The sequence below is a fragment of the Artemia sp. Qi Xiang Cuo genome, chromosome 3, assembly GCF_049724085.1.
Source record: "Artemia sp. Qi Xiang Cuo chromosome 3, ASM4972408v1, whole genome shotgun sequence".
Classification (NCBI taxonomy): domain Eukaryota; kingdom Metazoa; phylum Arthropoda; class Branchiopoda; order Anostraca; family Artemiidae; genus Artemia; species Artemia sp. Qi Xiang Cuo.
In genome coordinates, this window is record NC_142796.1 from 92,674,230 (window position 1) to 92,692,428 (window position 18,199).

Here is an 18,199-nt window from a genome sequence, read left to right on the forward strand (position 1 = left end):
AATATCCGTTGTTAATGTCCCTTCTAAACCCATTTTACAAGTTGAAGCATCCATCCTTTTCACCCACAACTTTACTTTACAGCTTTTTGGATACCCCATCACCAAGAAATACCTTTCAAAAGACATTTCAGAGCAACATCTTTTCTTAATGTCCCTTCTAAACCCATTTTCCAACTTGAAATATCCATACATTTCACCCAAAACTTTAATTTACAGTTTTTTGGATATCTCAACACCAAGCAACACTTTTCAAAAGGCATTTCAGAGCAAATTCCTTTCTTAACGTCCCTTCTAAGACCATTTTACAGGTTGAAGCATCCAGTCTCTTCACCCAAAACTTTACTTTTCGGTTTTTTGGATACCTAAAAACCAAGAAATACCTTTCAAAAGGCATTTGAGAGCAAGTTCCTTTCTTAATGTCCATCCCAAACCCATTTTACAAGTTGAAGCATCCCTCCTTTTCACCCAAAACTTTACTTTACAGCTTTTTGTATACCTCAACACAAAGAAATACCTTTCAAAAGACATTTCAGAGCAAGTTTCTTTCTTAATGTCTCTATTAAACCAATTTTTCCAACTTGAAGTACCCATCCTTTTCACCCACAACTTTACTTTACAGCTTTTTGCATACCTCAACACCAAGCAATACTTTTCAAAACGCATTTCAGAGCAAGTTTCTTTCTTAATGTCTCTCCTAAACCAATTTTACAAGTTGAAGCATCCATCCTTTTCACTCACAACTTTACTTTACAGCTTTTTGGATGCCTCAACACCAAGCAATACCATTCAAAAGGCATTTCAGAGCAAGTTCCTTTCTTAATGTCCCTCCTAAATCCATTTTACAAGTTGAAGTACTCATCCTTTTCACCATAGCTTTGCTTTACAACTTTTTTTCTTAATGTCCCTCCTAAACCCATTTTCCAAGTTGTAGTACCCATCCTTTTCACCCACAACTTTACTTTACAGCTTTTTGGTTCTTTTGAATGCGCCAATACCAAGCAATACTTTTCAAAGGACATTTGAAGTAGCCATCCTTTTCACCAACAACTTTACTATACTGCTTTTTTGAATGCTCCAACACCAAGCAATACTTTTCAAAGGGCATTTCAGAACCAGTTCTTTTCATAATGTCCATCCTAAACCCATTTACAAATTGAAGTACCCATCCTTTACACCCAAAACTTTACTTTACAGCTTTTTGAATGATCCAACACCAAGCAATACTTTTCAAAAGAACATTTGAAGTAGCCATCCTTTTCACCCACAATTTTACTATACTGCTTTTTTGAATGCTCCAACACCAAGCAATACTTTTCAAAGGCATTTCAGAACCAGTTCTTTTCTTAATGTCCCTCCTAAACCCATTTTACAAATTGAAGTATCCATACTTCTTACACATATCTTTACTTTACAGCTTTTTGAATGTGCCAACACCAAGCAATACTTTTCAAATGCCATTTCAGAACCAGTTCTTTTCAGAATGTCCATCATAGACCCATTTTACAAGTTGAAGCACCCATCCTTTACACCCACAAATTTACTTTACAGCTTTTTGAATGCTCCAACACCAAGCAATACTTTTCAAAGGGCATTTCAGAACAAGTTCTTTTCATAATGTCCTTCCTAAACCCATTTTACAAGTTGAAGTTCCCATTCTTTTCATCCACAACTTTACAGCTTTTTGAATGCCCAACACCAAGCAATACTTTTCAAAAGACATTTCATAACAAGTTACTTTCATAATGTCCTTCCTAAACCCATTTTACAAATTGAAGTACCCATCCTTTTCTACCATGCAATACTTTTAAAAGACATTTCAGAACAAGTACTTTTTATAGTGTACATCCTAAGCCCATTTTACAAGTTGAAGTACCTATCCTTTTCACCCACAACTTTACTTTACAGCTTTTTGAATGCTCCAACACCAAGCAATACTTTTCAAAAGGCAATTCAGAAAAAGTTCTTTTCTTAGTGACCGTCCTAAACCCATTTTACAAATTGAAATACCCATCCTTTTCACCCAAAACTTTACTTTACAGCTTTTTGAATGCTCCAACACCAAGCTATACTTTTCAAAGGACATTTCAGAACAAGCTCTTTTCTTAATGTCCTTCCTAAACCCATTTTACAAGTTGAAGTACCCATCCTTTACAGCCAACACCAACCAATACTTTTCAAAAGGCATTTCACAACAAGTTTCTTTCTTAATGTCCCTCCTAAACCCATTTTACAAGTTGAAGTACTCATCCTTTTCACCATAACTTTACTTTACAACTTTTTTTCTTAATGTCCCTCCTAAACCCATTTTACAAGTTGTAGTACCCATCCTATACATCCACAACTTTACTTTAAAGCTTTTTGAATGCTCCAACACCAAGCAATACTTTTCAAAGGGCATTTGAAGTAGCCATCCTTTTCACCCACAACTTTACTATACTGCTTTTTTGAATGCTCCAACACCAAGCAATACTTTTCAAAGGGCATTCCAGAACCAGTTCTTTTCATAATGTCCATCCTAAACCCATTTTACAAATTGAAGTACCCATCCTTTACACCCAATACTTTACTTTACAGCTTTTTGAATGATCCAACACCAAGCAATACTTTTCAAAAGAACATTTGAAGTAGCCATCCTTTTCACCCACAATTTTACTATACTGCTTTTTTGAATGCTCCAACACCAAGCAATACTTTTCAAAAGGTATTTCAGAAACAGTTCTTTTCTTAATTTCCCTCCTAAGCCCATTTTACAAATTGAAGTACCCATCATTTTTAAACACAACTTTACTTTACAGCTTTTTGAATGCGCCAACACCAAGCACTACTTCTCAAAAGGCATTTCAGAACCAGTTCTTTCCTTAACGCCCATCCTAAACCCATTTTACAAATTGAAGTACCCATCATTTTTACACACAAATTTAATTTACAGCTTTTTGAATGCTCCAACACCAAGCAATACTTTTCAAAGGGCATTTCAGAACAAGTTCTTTTCATAATGTCCTTCCTAAACCCATTTTACAAGTTGAAGCTCCCATCCTTTTCATCCACAACTTTACTTTACAGCTTTTTGAATGCCCAACACCAAGCAATACTTTTCAAAGGGCATTTGAAGTAGCCATCCTTTTCACCCACAACTTTACTATACTGCTTTTTTGAATGCTCCAAAACCAAGCAATACTTTTCAAAGGGCATTTCAGAACCAGTTCTTTTCATAATGTCCATCCTAAACCCATTTTACAAATTGAAGTACCCATCCTTTACACCCAATACTTTACTTTACAGCTTTTTGAATGATCCAACACCAAGCAATACTTTTCAAAAGATCATTTGGAGTAGCCATCCTTTTCACCCACAATTTTACTATACTGCTTTTTTGAATGCTCCAACACCAAGCAATACTTTTCAAAGGGTATTTCAGAACCAGTTCTTTTCTTAATGTCCCTCCTAAACCCATTATACAAATTGAAGTACCCATCCTTTTTACACACATCTTTACTTTACAGCTTTTTGAATGCGCCAACACAAAGCAATACTTTTCAAAGGCCATTTCAGAACCAGTTCTTTTCTTAATGTCCATCCTAAACCCATTTTACAAATTGAAGTACCCATCCTTTTTACACACATCTTTACTTTACAGCTTTTTGAATGATCCAAAACCAAGCAATACTTTTCAAAGGGCATTTCAGAACAAGTTCTTTTCTTAATGTCCTTCCTAAACCCATTTTACAAGTTGAAGTTCCCATCCTTTTCATCCACAACTTTACTTTACAGCTTTTTGAATGCTCCAACACCAAGCAATACTTTTCAAAAGGTATTTCAGAACAAGTTCTTTTCTTAGTGACCGTCCTAAACCCATTTTACAAATTGAAGTACCCATCTTTTTCACCCACAACTTTACTTTACAGCTTTTTGAAAGCACAACACCAAGCAATACTTTTCAAAAGGCATTTCAGAACAATTTCTTTTCTTAAGCTTTTTATTTTCTCTGGTAAAATTAGAAATGAATTGTGTTCTTTGGTAAAATTCAGAAGAGATCTTGAACTTTTCTATCTTCTATGAAAAATTGAGCCTGCTAGTAGTATCTTTATCTCTAAAAATTCTTTTTCATACATCTCTGACCTTTTTAATAGATAATCTGAACGTTTGACGTTCTAGCATACCCTAAAAATAATGAACACTTAACAAAATAATGCATAAGATATTTGTAATGAAATAATGACATGTAGAATATTAATATAAAAATACGTTAAATACATTATTATACATTACTAGTACACTTGCGCTTCACTTTCCGTCAATTCATCTTTATATTCATTGATGATATTGTCTGCTAATGTCCTTTTTATTCTGCCTGCAATTTCACTGTTTATTGTCACATTATTTTTACATAGATAGCAGTTTTGACACATTGACAAGATATGATTTATGATGTTGGTGCAGCTGTATGCATGCCTTCTTTTTCCCTTTGCTTTCATTCGAATGCTAACACCGGAAAGATAGCGATAAGATCTATCAACGTTTAACATGCTACCAGAACCATTAGCTAGAAGTTGTCCCTCTTCATCAACTATAATTCTTATGTTGGCATTCTCTTTGAGCACTACTTTCTCTGGTAATGTTACTCTCTCATATCCACCGTTTGGATGAGGGAAATTAGTAGTTACTCCAAAGGAATCTACCTTCTCACTGTAATGACAATGCTTCCACATATTTCCAATAGTGTTACCACTTGCACTCTTTTCATAGTTCAGGTATTTCTCCTTGTCAGCATTCAACACGACGATGATTTTATCATGTGCACATACTTTCGTCGAATAATTCATCTTCACTTTTTACAGATATGAATTGTGTGTTTATCCTTCCACTGTGTAAAAAATACTGATTTAATGCACGCATTAAACTAGGTAGTGTCGATAACTTTGGGGGCTCGAGGGGCATTAAGGAGACCGGGGGCCTTTGGGTTTGGGGTCGGGGACCTCACGACACTGTTCAAATGGAACTTGTGTGTGAATATTCTTCATGAAGATATGGAGCTCCACTTTAATTCTGAGTTTTCTCGAAGAAGTGCAAAATGTACAAGTTCTCTTCTGAATTTTCTTAGAGAAGACAAAAAAATTTAGATCAATTCTGAAATTTACCAATAAAAATGAAAAAGCTTTAATTTCAGTTCCTAATTTCTCAAAGACATAGACAATTTAAAAGTTCAATTCTAAATTTTTCCATAGAAGATAGGAATGGCTATACTATGATTGGGATTATTTACCATGAAGATAATAAGTTTTAATTTATTTCTAATTTTTCTGAAATTAAGTTCATTCATCTCACCACCATAAGCAATAGGCTAGGTCAGGTTAGGTATAAATAAATATTAATAAATAATTAGAAACATTTCTCCATGTTTAAGTGAGGTTAGGTTAGGTTAATTTATCATGAGCGCTCATGATAAGCTAAGCTAACCTAACTTAAACATGGTAAAAAGATTAAATTAGGTTAGGTTAGGATAGATTAAGTTAGGTTAGGTTAAGTTAGGTTAGGTTAGGTTAGCTTAGAATAAGTTAGGATAGATTAAGCTAGGTTAGGTTAGGTTAGCCTACGTACGCGCGCGTACGTAGGCTAACCTAACCTAACTTAACCTAACCTAACTTAATCTAACCTAACCTAACCTAACTTAACCTAACCTAACTTAATCTAGCCTAACCTAACCTAATTTAATCTTTTTACCATGTTTAATACTGAAAAGTATTGCATGGTAGAAAAGGATGGGTACTTCAATTTGTAAAATGGGTTTAGGAGGGACATTAAGAAAGTAACTTGTTCTGAAATGTCTTTTGAAAAGTATTGCTTGGTGTTGGGCATTCAAAAAGCTGAAAGTAAAGTTGTGGATGAAAAGGATGGGAACTTCAACTTGTAAAATGGGTTTAGGAAGGACATTATGAAAAGAACTTGTTCTGAAATGCCCTTTGAAAAGTATTGCTTGGTGTTGGAGCATTCAAAAAGCTCTAAAGTAAAGTTGTGGGTGTAAAGGATGGGTACTTCAACTTGTAAAATGGGTTTAGGATGGACATTATGAAAAGAACTGGTTCTGAAATGCCCTTTGAAAAGTATTGCTTGGTGTTGGCGCATTCAAAAAGCTGTAAAGTAAAGATGTGTGTAAGAAGGATGGGTACTTCAATTTGTAAAATGGGTTTAGGAGGGACATTAAGAAAAGAGCTGGTTCTGAAATGCCCTTGAAAAGTATTACTTGGTGTTGGAAAATTCAAAAAAGCAGTATAGTAAAATTGTGGGTGAAAAGGATGGCTACTTCAAATGTTCTTTTGAAAAGTATTGCTAGGTGTTGGATCATTCAAAAAGCTGTAAAGTAAAGTTTTGGGTGTAAAGGATGGGTACTTCAATTTGTAAAATGGGATTAGGATGGACATTATGAAAAGAACTTGTTCTGAAATGCCCTTTGAAAAGTATTGCTTGGTGTTGGAGCATTCAAAAAAGCAGTATAGTAAAGTTGTTGGTGAAAAGGATGGCTACTTCAAATGCCCTTTGAAAAGTATTGCTTGGTATTGGCGCATTCAAAAGAACCAAAAAGCTGTAAAGTAAAGTTGTGGGTGAAAAGGATGGGTACTACAACTTGGAAAATGGGTTTAGGAGGGACATTAAGAAAAAAAGTTGTAAAGTAAAGTTATGACGAAAAGGATGAGTACTTCAACTTGTAAAATGGATTTAGGAGGGACATTAAGAAAGGAACTTGCTCTGAAATGCCTTTTGAATGGTATTGCTTGGTGTTGAGGCATCCAAAAAGCTGTAAAGTAAAGTTGTGAGTGAAAAGGTTTGATGCTTCAACTTTTAAAATTGGTTTATGAGGGAAATTAAGAAAAGGAACTTGCTCTGAAATGCGTTTTGAAAAGTATTTCTTGGTGTTGAGATATCCAAAAAGCTGTAAAGTGAAGTTGTGGGTGAAAAGGATGGCTACTTCAAGTTGTAAAAATTGGCTTAGGAGGGACTCTAATAAAGAAAAGTTTTCCGAAATACCTTTTAAAAAGTATTTGTTTGTGTTGAGGCATCCAAAAAACTGTAAAGTAAAGTTGTGGGTGAAAAGAATGGAGGCTTCAACTTGTAAAATGGTTTTAGGATGGATATTAAGAAATGAACTTGCTCTGAAATGCCCTTTGAAAAGTATTTCCTGGTGTTGAGGTATCCAAAAAGCTGAAAAGTATAGTTGTGGGTGAAAAGGATGGATGCTTCAACTTGTAAAATGGTTTTAGAAAGGATATTAAGAAAGGAACTTGCTCTGAAATGTCTTTTGAAAAGTATTGCTTGGTGTTGAGACATCCAAAAAGCTGTAAAGTAAAGTTGTGAGGGAAAAGGATGGGTACTTCAAGTTGGAAAATGGTTTAGAACGGACATTAAGAAAAGATGTTGCTCTGAAATGTCTTTTGAAAGGTATTTCTTGGTGATGAGGTATCCAAAAAGCTGTTAAGTAAAGTTGTGGGTGAAAAGGATGGATGCTTCAACTTGTAAAATGGGTTTAGAACGGACATTAAGAAAGGAAATTGCTCTGAAATGTCTTTTGAAAATTATTTCTTGGTGTTGAGGTATCCAAAAAGCTGTAAAGTAAAGTTGTGGGTGAAAAGGATGGGTACTTCAAGTTGCAAAATGGGTTTAGAAGGGACATTAAGAAAGGAACTTACTCTGAAATACTTTTTGAAAGGTATTTGTTGGTTTTGAGGTATCCAAAAAGCTGTAAAGTAACGTTGTGGGTGAAAAGGAAGGATACTTCAAGTTGGAAAATGGGCTTAGAAGGGATATTAAGAAAAGAAGTTGCTTTGAAATGCTTTTTGAAAGGTATTTCTTGGTGTTGAGGTATCCAAAAAGCTGTAAAGTAAAGTTGTGAGTGAAAATGATGGATGCTTCAAGTTGGAAAATGGGTTTAGAAGGGACATTAAGAAAATAAGTTGCTCTTAAATGCATTTTGAAAGGTATTTCTTGGTGTTGAGGTATCCAAAAAGCTGTAAAGTAAAGTTGTGGGTGAAAAAGATGGATGCTTCAAGTTGGAAAATGGGTTTAGAAGGGACATTAAGTAAAGAACTTGCTCTGAAATGCCTTTTGAAAAGTATTTCTTGGTGTTGAGGTATCTAAAAAACTGAAAAGTAAAGTTGTGGGTGAAATGGAAGGATGCTCCAACATGTAAAATGGGTTTAGAATGGACATTAAGAAAAGAAGTTGCTCTGAAATGCATTTTGAAATGTATTTCTTGATGTTGAGGTATCAAAAAAGCTGTAAAGTAAAGTGTTGGGTGAAAAGGATGGATGCTTCAAGTTGGAAAATAGGTTTAGTAGGAACACTACGTAAAAAACTTGCTCTGAAATTACTTATGAAAGTTATTTTTTGGTGTTAGGATATACGAACAAAATGTAAACTAAATTTGCGGGTGAAAAGGATGGGTATTTCAAATTGGAAAATGGCTTTAGAAGGAACATTAAGAAATGAACTTGCTCTTAAAAGCCTTTTGAAATGTATTTCTTGGTGTTTGGATATCCAAAAAGCTGTAAAGTAAAGTTGTGAGTGAAAAGAATTGATGCTTCAAGTTGGAAAATGGGTTTAGAATGGACATTAAGAAAGGAAGTTGCTCTGAAATGCTTTTTGAAAGGTATTTCTTGGTGTTGAGATATCCAAAAAGCTGTAAAGTAAAGTTGTGGGTGAAAAGGATGGGTGCTTCAAGTTGGAAAATGGGTTTAAGAGGGACATTACGTAAAGAACTTGCTCTGAAATGTCTTTTGAAAAGTATTTCTTGGTGTTGAGGTATCCAAAAAACTGTAAAGTAAAGTTGTGGGTGAAAAGGAAGGATGCTTCAACTTGTAAAATGGGTTTAGAAGGGACATTAAGAAAAGAAGTTGCTCTGAAATGCTTTTTGAAAGGTATTTCTTGGTGTTGAGGTAACCAAAAAGCTGTAAAGTAAAGTTGTGGGTGAAAAGGAAGAATGCTTCAAGTTGGAAAATGGGCTTAGAATGGACACTATGAAAGAAACTTGCTCTGAAATGTCTTTTGAAAGGTATTTCTTGGTGCTGAGATATCCGAAAAAGCTGTAAAGTAAATTTGTGGGTGAAAAGGATGGGAACTTCAAGTTGGAAAATGGGTTTAGAATGAACATTAAGAAAGGAAGTTGCTCTGAAATGTCTTTTGAAAACTATTGCTTGATGTTGGGGTATCCAAAAAGCTATAAAGTAAAGTTGTGGTGAAAGGATTGGTACTTCAACTTGTAAAAAAGGGTTAAGGAATGACATTATGAAAGGAACTTGTTCTGAAAAGATATAATAAAGTGCACAAAAAGTATTAACAAAATGGGGGGGGGGACTCTTTGGAGGCCCGGGGAGGGCCTTTGGAGGTCTGGGGGGCCCTTGAGGGCCGGGTGGTCCTTTGGGAGTCCGGTGGACCTTTGGGGACCGGGGGAGAGCCTTTGAGGGCCCGGGGAGGGCCTTAGGGGGTCTGGGGGGGCCCTTGAGGGCCGGGTGGTCCTTTGGGAGCCCGGTGGACCTTTGGGGACCGGGAGAGGGCCTTTGGGTTGGGGTAGAGGACCTCACAACACTGTTCAAATGGAGCTTGTGTAGTATAACGACCACATATTTTCACCCTCAAATCCTCTTCTAAAATCATCTTTTAAAATCATCTTTTAAAATGTCTCTAACTGTTCTTGCCAAAATAATTCCCTAAAATGTCTAAAACAGTTTCGCCCAAATAACCCCTAAACGTAATTTCAGTGTGTTCCTTTTGTTTTTGGCATCCCTGCGCTGTCACATTTCAAATTACTAAGAAACCCTTTCCCGCACTAATCACTTCATCGATAACGTAAAAACATTCGCCAGTAAACAATTCTCTTGGTAGAACTCTAAAGACATTAATAGACATTCGCTCGGAAACAATTCTCTTTAGAAACAACAAATTAATTCCCCTTTCGTGAATCAATAATTCCCCTTAGAAACACCAAATTAATTCCCCTTTCGTGTCAAATCAATCAACCATGACATCATCTGTCACGTGTGATCTAAACTTTGCCCCGGAAACAATTCTGGTCGAACTCCAAAGACATTAATTAACTTGACGTCATCTGTCAGATATTAATTAACTTCCCCGGAAACAATTTGATTAATGACTGACAGCACAGGTGTTCCATCTCCCTAGGGACTCTATGCCCTTATTTGGTGTACTGACAGAGTTAGACTAAATTGTAGATGGCAGCAGGGGTGAGGGACACGAGTCAATAAGGCCTTTCTACTCAGATGTCTTTGGGGAAAAAAGGGGTGTTTGAGAGGGGCTAGTTGCCTTCCAATATTATTGGTCCCTTAAAAAGGGTACTAAAACTTTTGTTTTCCGTTCGAATGACCTTCTCTCAATTCTGTAAGATCATTGGTTTGGTCCGATCAAGTCTGGAAAAACAAAACAAATAAACACACATCCGTGATTCGTTCTTACGGTAAAAAAAAATAACAAAATTCCACATTTTTTTTATACAGGAACTTGAAACCTCTACAGTAAGGTTCTCTGATATAGTAAATCTGATGGTGTGATTTTTCATTAGGATTGCTTGACTTTTTGAGAGTGTTTTCCCCCTTTTAGGAAAATTAAGCATATTTTCTCAGGCTCATCGCTTTTTATGATTAAAACTAAATTTAATAAATTTGATATACTTGAAATCAGTATGAAATGCCAATTATATTGTTATATTCAAAAGACCAAGAAAACACAAGGGACTGTTTGCTAAAATCTCCCTTGCAATACAAGCAAATTAGCATATGCACACAACCTTACTCATATTGAGCAACAAGTTTCATTTCGAAATACTTTTCAAAATCTTCTTTTGCTAGGTAGTCAACCGGTTTTCTTTCCTGAATTTCTTTCAAGAGTCCCAACTTGCTTAGAGATGTAACTCCTTGCTTTTAAAAAGCCTTAAACAGTCAAGAATTAATTTTATGTCCAGTGATTATTTTTAGATTTTGGCAAACGAGACGGGATTTTTGTGGTAAAATAGGGGTTAGAAACACCAAAATCATTGCTGCTAACAACACCACAGGGGGCAACACGTGTCACGCAATGAAATTTTGAGAACTCGTTTGACTTTTCCTGTACCAAAAAATTATTCGCTTTACTGGCTAAGTCTTATATCTCCTTTGCTCGACAAAGGGGCAAAGGAGATATAAAAAAGGAGAAATAAAGGAGATATAAAAAAAGTCTTATGTCTCCTTTGTTGGAGTGCCAGCTATCCTGAGGGACACTTCAGGAGGAGCCAGGTACTTGACGGTTTGATTTTTATTTTGTTCCTATTCCAAGCTCTGATGATGAATTACCAAGTCAGGATTGCTTTGGCTCTCCTCTGGGCTTTCCCCCTTCTTCGATTGGGCTAGGCGTCGGTCACGACTTTTTAGCTCCTGTCATGTGGGCCCTAGGGTTGCTGGAATAGGAATCACGGAATCACGTAGGTGATGCTGATTAACCAAGAGTATTTCATGTACCTTCAACTTCCTTGGGTTTTTTGCTATCTGGCGCAGATATGCTGCATTGCCTCGCGGTGCATCTGCAATATCCAAATTTTCAAGGTTTCTGTATATATGTTACCGTGACTTTCCGAAATTCGTTAATATCGACATTCACCGGTGAATATCCAAAATACCTACTCCTTTGATTTAGTCAGCGTTGCCAGTCAACTTTTTAGTTTAACGTAAGGTTCGATGAGGACAGGTTAGGATTGGTTAGGTTGGGTTACCTTAGGTTTTTAACCCATTTCTGATATTTATAACCAAATTTAACCTAATCTAACCTAACCTAAACTAGCATAATCTAACTTAACTTTAACTTTTACCACCATAGCTTGCATAAGACGGAATCACGGCACCCCGGGGATTTGGCATCTCCATAGGAAAAGGATGTCTCATTGAAGGTCCTGGAGGTCCCTCTCTTTTGTACAAAGAGGCCATCTACCAACAGGGAGAAGTAACTCTTTGCTTCCAGTAAACCCAAGTACACCGAATCTTGAAGCTGATAAAGTCAGCAACTGTAATTGATCTGATGACGTTGACAAAGAATGACCCAGCATCTACTGATCATGTATAGAAAGCTTGCTCCAAGTTTATATACTTTATAGCATAAGAAATTTCAAATATATTCATTTTTTTTGTCTATAATATTGAATACAGAAATTGATGCAGATTCTTCTCCTGAATTTATAGAAGTTAAAAAATTACAGAAATAAAACGTGTGAGTTATGTGAAAGATAGGGATTCAAAAGAAAATAATTGACCAGTTAGAGGTCTTAGGTGGAACAGGAACCGCGGTTTGACCTCCGAGACTCTTTTACTGAGGCACATAGCAGGCTGATTTATGTTTTTTTTATTCTTTTTGTACGGGTACTGAGAAGAAAGGTATTCTTCTTTGTCTACAGAACTTGTATGTTTTCCGTTCACTTTTTTTGTATTAGTAAGACCTTCTACAATGTTGATTTAAATGGTGCACTTCTCAGGCTTGTTTTGTAATCTCGACTGGATTCTTTTTAGCTTGCTCTTTTTTTCAAGTTCTCAACAATTATTTTCGTAGTTGCTTTTCATGGTTCAGCATGACTTGGAAAATAGTTGTTTTGGAAAACTATTCCTGAATCAACTTTGAATGGGAGTTCTTCCTCATTAGATAATTTCTTTCTAAGAACTTTCTCAGTTTTCTTTTACTATAGGTTCTTATTAGAGAGGTCCCAGTATTAAATGGTTGCTATATGATTTATCTAAAAATAAATGCTACTACTATCCCCAATTCTCTGCAGCAACAAGTTGTTAGAGGCCAACACAGTTGCGAATGGTCCTCCTCCATCCCGATCTATTCAAAGCTTGACTCTTTACCCCTTCCCATAATGTTCCTTTTTTGTTTTGGTGTAACCCCTTCTAACCCCATCAGGAGACTACCTGCTTTTGTGTGGCCCCGATGGATAATTACAATCTTGGGTAACATGTCATCCTTTGTCTGTAAAACGTGGTTTAACCATCTTAACCTTTTTTATGGTCCTAGAAAGTGGGTATTATACCGGTAGCTCACCGTTGGCACCAGTGTTATAGCGGTAGGTTACAATGCCACTAGTATTGGCGTGGTAATATACGGGTATCACCACTTATTGGAGGGAAAAGCTCCGGAGGTACCAAATTATAATGGAAAGCCCGCGTCTACCACACCGGTTCTGCAAATTTCGGGTTTGGTACTACCCTATTTACAGTATACCCTTCCCCAGGATATGATAACGGGATCGAGTGGTCAAATGGCCACTTTCTAAGGCCAAGTGTACCCGCCCTGGGTTACCACTAAAAATCTCTAACTCTCTCCTTGTAGGCCCGAACCCCCCCTGTCAATATAATAATGACGGTATCTCGTAACTCTGTTCCTACCCTGCCTGGGCGCCGGTAAACTTAGTAGACAGTTTTTAGAAAATATCTTACTTTTATTTTTCCAAACGGTCACACGTCATAACAAAAATATGCTACCCCAACCGGGGTTAAAACCCAGAATAATTCAAAAATAATATTCTGTACAGCAACTTTTCATAGGGGTGGACCTTCGCTTGGCCCAGCCAATTCTCTCAATCCCTATTCAAAACCCATTCTACTTTTTCTTAGCTTTATCTTTCAATGACTCAAACCAGGAAGTCCAAAATAGAATTTAGTTCAAAGCTTACTTATTGCGAAAGAATCGAGCTTAGCAACCAGAATTCAACTTAGGATTAAGAATTATCCTATAGGCAAATGTAATTACAGAAAAGAAAATGGGTCATTTATCTGAAAAGAAAAGAAACAGGGGTGGAACTCCAACAGTGGGATTAAACCACATTTGTTTGAGATAAGATTAGGCAAACCGGTTAAGAGTATCCTCAAACAATTCTTCTGGAAATATTTAACAAATCTTCCTTTGCCTTTCCAAGCGCCCAGGTTTCAGAATAATACTTGACTACTTTCATTACCGTAGTTTCCCATATTATAATCTTGGTTTGTAGACTTGTCTTTCTATTCTTCCAAATTGTTTTCACCTGTGAAAAAATGCGGTTGTTGAACTGTAAATAATAGCTGTTATTATTTTTTCATGGTTATTGTTGCCTCAGAATCACAACATTATGTAGTTTTGTTGAGTGTACTTTCATGTTAGTATTCTCCATACAAGTTTTCAGTTTTCGCCCTCCAGCTCCGTATACCATAATTTTTGTTCTTATTATTGTTTTATTAGTAACAAACCCTCGCAAGCAATGCTTTTAGTGTGCTACGGATTGATTGGGTTTGTGGTATCTTATGAAAATAAATAATTGCTTCAACTACCTTGGGCATTGACTATATTAATTTTTAAATCTTCTTTGCTTCCACCACCTTTACTAATAATACTACCCAGGTACTTGAAGCTATCTATTTGATCGACATTATCGATGTTGACCAAAATTAAAATCATTTCTAAATGTATATTTACTTTTTAGTTGGACCTTGTGCCCTCGATTTCAGTAGGATGAAAACACAAGATCATTTCTGGTCAGATCCCCCAGCTGAAGAGCTTGTCCAGCGGCATCAGATGTCTACTTCGGCTTATGCGAATGGAAACGGTTTCAACAATCCTGTTAGCAAGACATTGGGTCTTCAGGTGATTTTTTTTTATTATTTAAACAGTTTACTTTAGTTACCTTGTAAAAATAATTTGTATCTAAAGAATATTCGAGTATATATTGATAATCACAAAGATACAATTCTATGCAATTTTAATAATATTTAAATCACCAATTACTCTGTTTAAAATCATAAGCTGTCAGCAGGGGCGTTGCTCCAGCATTTTTATATGGGGAGGGGGCAAGAGGGGTCCATATACGGATAATCGAGGGGAATGGGCTATATGCTAATTCTTTCTCCAAATTATTGGAGGGCAAATGCCCCTCCCCTTGCCTCCCGAAACAACACCTCTGGCTGTCAGCAAAGTATATATTTTAGCTTTAGAAATTTTACACAGAAGTTGGCGTAAAGAATAAAAGGGGGGGGGGGTACAATCCAAAACAAGTTACCTTGAGGGATTCTTACTGTGCTTTCATTTACTGGCTTACGGTATGTGCCGTATACATAACAGTGTTTATTCAACCTCTTTAAAACTTATCAAGAATTAATAATTACATTTTAGTTATTTCATGGTAACAGTTTTGTTTGTAGGTTTGAATAAGGAAATAAACATAAAATTGTCGGTGCGAAAGCGGAATGTTACGACTTAGTCAGAAAAAGTGGTTTTCTAGTTTTAAAAAGCAGGCTATTTATCTCTCTCTCTCTCTCTAAAAAAAAAAAAAAAAAAAAAAAATGGTCTGATTGACTTGCGAAGTCACAGATGTAAGCATGTGAAATTATAGAATTTGAATTATAGCAAAGTAATCTCCATTTTTCTATTTGAAGCAATTTGAGAAATACAATTTTATAATAAAATTTTAAAATAAATTTTTATTTCAACTCGGTCTGCGGATATTTTCATTCCTGACGTTGTGTTATTGTTTTGAATAGATCCAATCAACGTTTTGTAATTATATAAGTTTACTATAGAAAATAATATTTTGAGAGATTTTTTTGCCCAGAGACCATGTGTCAATTAGGATCGGAAATGTACCAATTAAGTACAGTGATACTGTAACAATGGCAACTAAAGACAATTTATTGCTCTCCATGGATATTTATTGTCAATGATTGGTGTTTTCAAGAGAGAAAGTCTTTTTTCATAAAGCTGAACTAATCATAGGTAGCGCGCCGGCGCTGCCTAAGTAAAGAACGAAGTGAGCACAATGTGTATTTTTTTCTCCACCAGGGCATTTCGTATCGAACAAGTTGTCGTAGAAACTTCGAAAAGGGCTCATTCGATTGGATATTGGAGTGGCTAGTGCCCTTTTTAATAGTCGAAAGTGATTGGAGGGCAACTAGCCCCCCCCCCCACGCCCGTCATTCCCCCAAACACATCCAATCAAAATTTTGATATAGCCATTTTGTTCAGCGTAGTTGATTTCCAGATAGAAAACATGTTTTTGAGGAGGACACTCCCCCACATTCCACGGGGCAAGGGTTTTAAGTTATGACCTGAGGGCATACGGTATAAGAACGATGTTGGCACAATGTACTATTTATTATTTTTTTCCTTTATAGCAGGGCACTTCATATGGAAGGGTTCGTCGTAGAAACTTCAAACGGGGCTCATTCGATTGGAAATTGAGAGTCCTAGTGCCCTTTTTAATAGTCGAAAGTAATTGGAGGGCAAATAGCCCTCACTCCATCACGCCCATCATTCCCCCAAACACTTCTAATCAAAATTTTGTGATATTTAGTTTTTTCAGAGTAGTTGTTTTCTAGATAGAAAATGTCTTTTTGAGGAGGACACTCCCTCATAACCATCAGGGCAAGGGTTTTAAATTACGCCTTGGGGGCATATAAGGTTTTTATAGAAGGCGTTGTCGTTGAAACTTCAAAACCGGCTCATTTGATTGGAAATTCGAAGAGCTAGTACCCATTTAATAGTCGAAAGTGATGGGAGGGCAACTAGACCCCCCCCCCACGCCAATCATTTCCCCAAACACATCCAATTAAAATTTTGAGATAGCCAATTTGTTCAGTGTAGTTGATTTCCGGATAGAGAAAATATGTTTTTGAGGAGGACACTCCCCCAAAGCCTTCAGGGCAAGGGTTTTAAGTCCTTCCCTGGGGGCATATAAGGTTTTTAAAGAAGGCGTTGTCGTAGAAACTTCAAAAAAGGCCCATTCGATTGTAAATTCAAAGGGTTTGTGCCCTTTGTATTAGTCGAAAGTTATTGGGGGGCAACTAGCCCCTCCCACGCCAATCCGTTCCTCCAACCCCTCCAATAAAAATTTTGAGAGAACCATTTTGTTTAGCGCAGTTGATTTCCAAATGAAAAGCGTGTTTCTGGGGAGGACACTCCCACACAACCTTCAGGGCAAGGATTATAAGTTATGTCCTGGGGGTATATAAGGTTTTATTGAAATCTTTGTCGCAGAAACTTAAAAAAGGGCTCATTTGATTTGAAATTCTAAGGGATAGTACCCTTTTTAATATTCGAAAGTGATTTGAGGGCAACTAACCCCCCTCTCACACCCAACTTTTCCCCAAACACATCCAATCAAAATTTTTAGATAGCCATATTGTTCAACGTAGTTGAAAGTTTGGAAATTAGGTCTTTAAGGATCACAGCCCCTCCCCCCCACAGCCCTCAGGGCAAGGATTGTAAGTTATGCCCTTGGGCATGTAAAGTTTTTATTGAAAGCGTTGTCGTAGAAACTTCAGAAGGGCTCATTCAATTGGAAATTGAAAGGGCTAGTGCCTTTTTAATAGTCGAAAGTGATTGGAGGGCAACTAGCACCCCACGCCCATCGTTCCCCCAAACACATCCAATCAAAATTTTGAGATAGCCATTTTGATGAGCGTAGTTGATTTCCAGATAGAAAATATGTTTTTGAGGAGGGCACTCCCCCACAACCCTCGGGGCAAGGGTTTTAAGTTATGCCCTTGGGGCATATAAGGTTTTTAAAGAAGGTGTTGTTGTAGAAACTTCGAAAAAAAGCTCATTCGATTGGAAATTCTAAGGGCTAGTGCCCTTTTTAATAGTCGAAAGTGATTGGAGGGCAACTAGCCCCTCCCACGCCCATCATTCCCCCAAACACATCTAATAAAAATTTTGAGATAGCCATTTTGTTCGGAGTAGTTGATTTAAAGACAGAAAATATATTTTTGAGGAGGACACTCCCCCACAACCCTCAGGGCAAGGATTATAAGTTATTTCTTGGGGCATATACGGTTTTTATTGAAATCTTTGTCGTAGAAACTTGAAAAACGGCTCATTCGATTTGAAATTCAAAGGGCTAGTACCCTTTTTAATAGTCAAAAGTGATTTGAGGGCAACTAAACCCACTCTCACGCCCACACTTTCCCCAAACACATCCAATCAAAATTTTTAGATAACCATTTTGTTCAACATAATTGAAAGTTTTGGAAATTAGGTATTTCAGTCATACACCCCCTCCCCTCACAGCCGTCAGGGTAGGGGTTGTAAGCTATGCCCCGGGGCATAGAAGGTTTATATTAGAAGTGTTGTCGTAGAAACTTCGAAAGGGCTCATTCAATTGGAAATTGAATGGGCTAGCACCTTTGTGATAGGATAGCGACTAACGCCC

The 18,199-nt window shown here is 36.7% G+C and overlaps 1 protein-coding gene across 1 annotated transcript in view; it reads left to right on the forward strand.

Annotated features, from left to right (window-relative positions):
• Positions 1 to 18,199, forward strand: part of LOC148954754 (small G protein signaling modulator 1-like) — a 149,086-nt gene that overhangs the window by 68,715 nt on the left and 62,172 nt on the right. Inside the window, exon 8 of the mRNA XM_089086499.1 lies at positions 14,480 to 14,640. Within this exon, the coding sequence (XP_088942625.1) occupies positions 14,480 to 14,640 (161 nt within the window). The remainder of the gene's footprint in view (positions 1 to 14,479; positions 14,641 to 18,199) is intronic.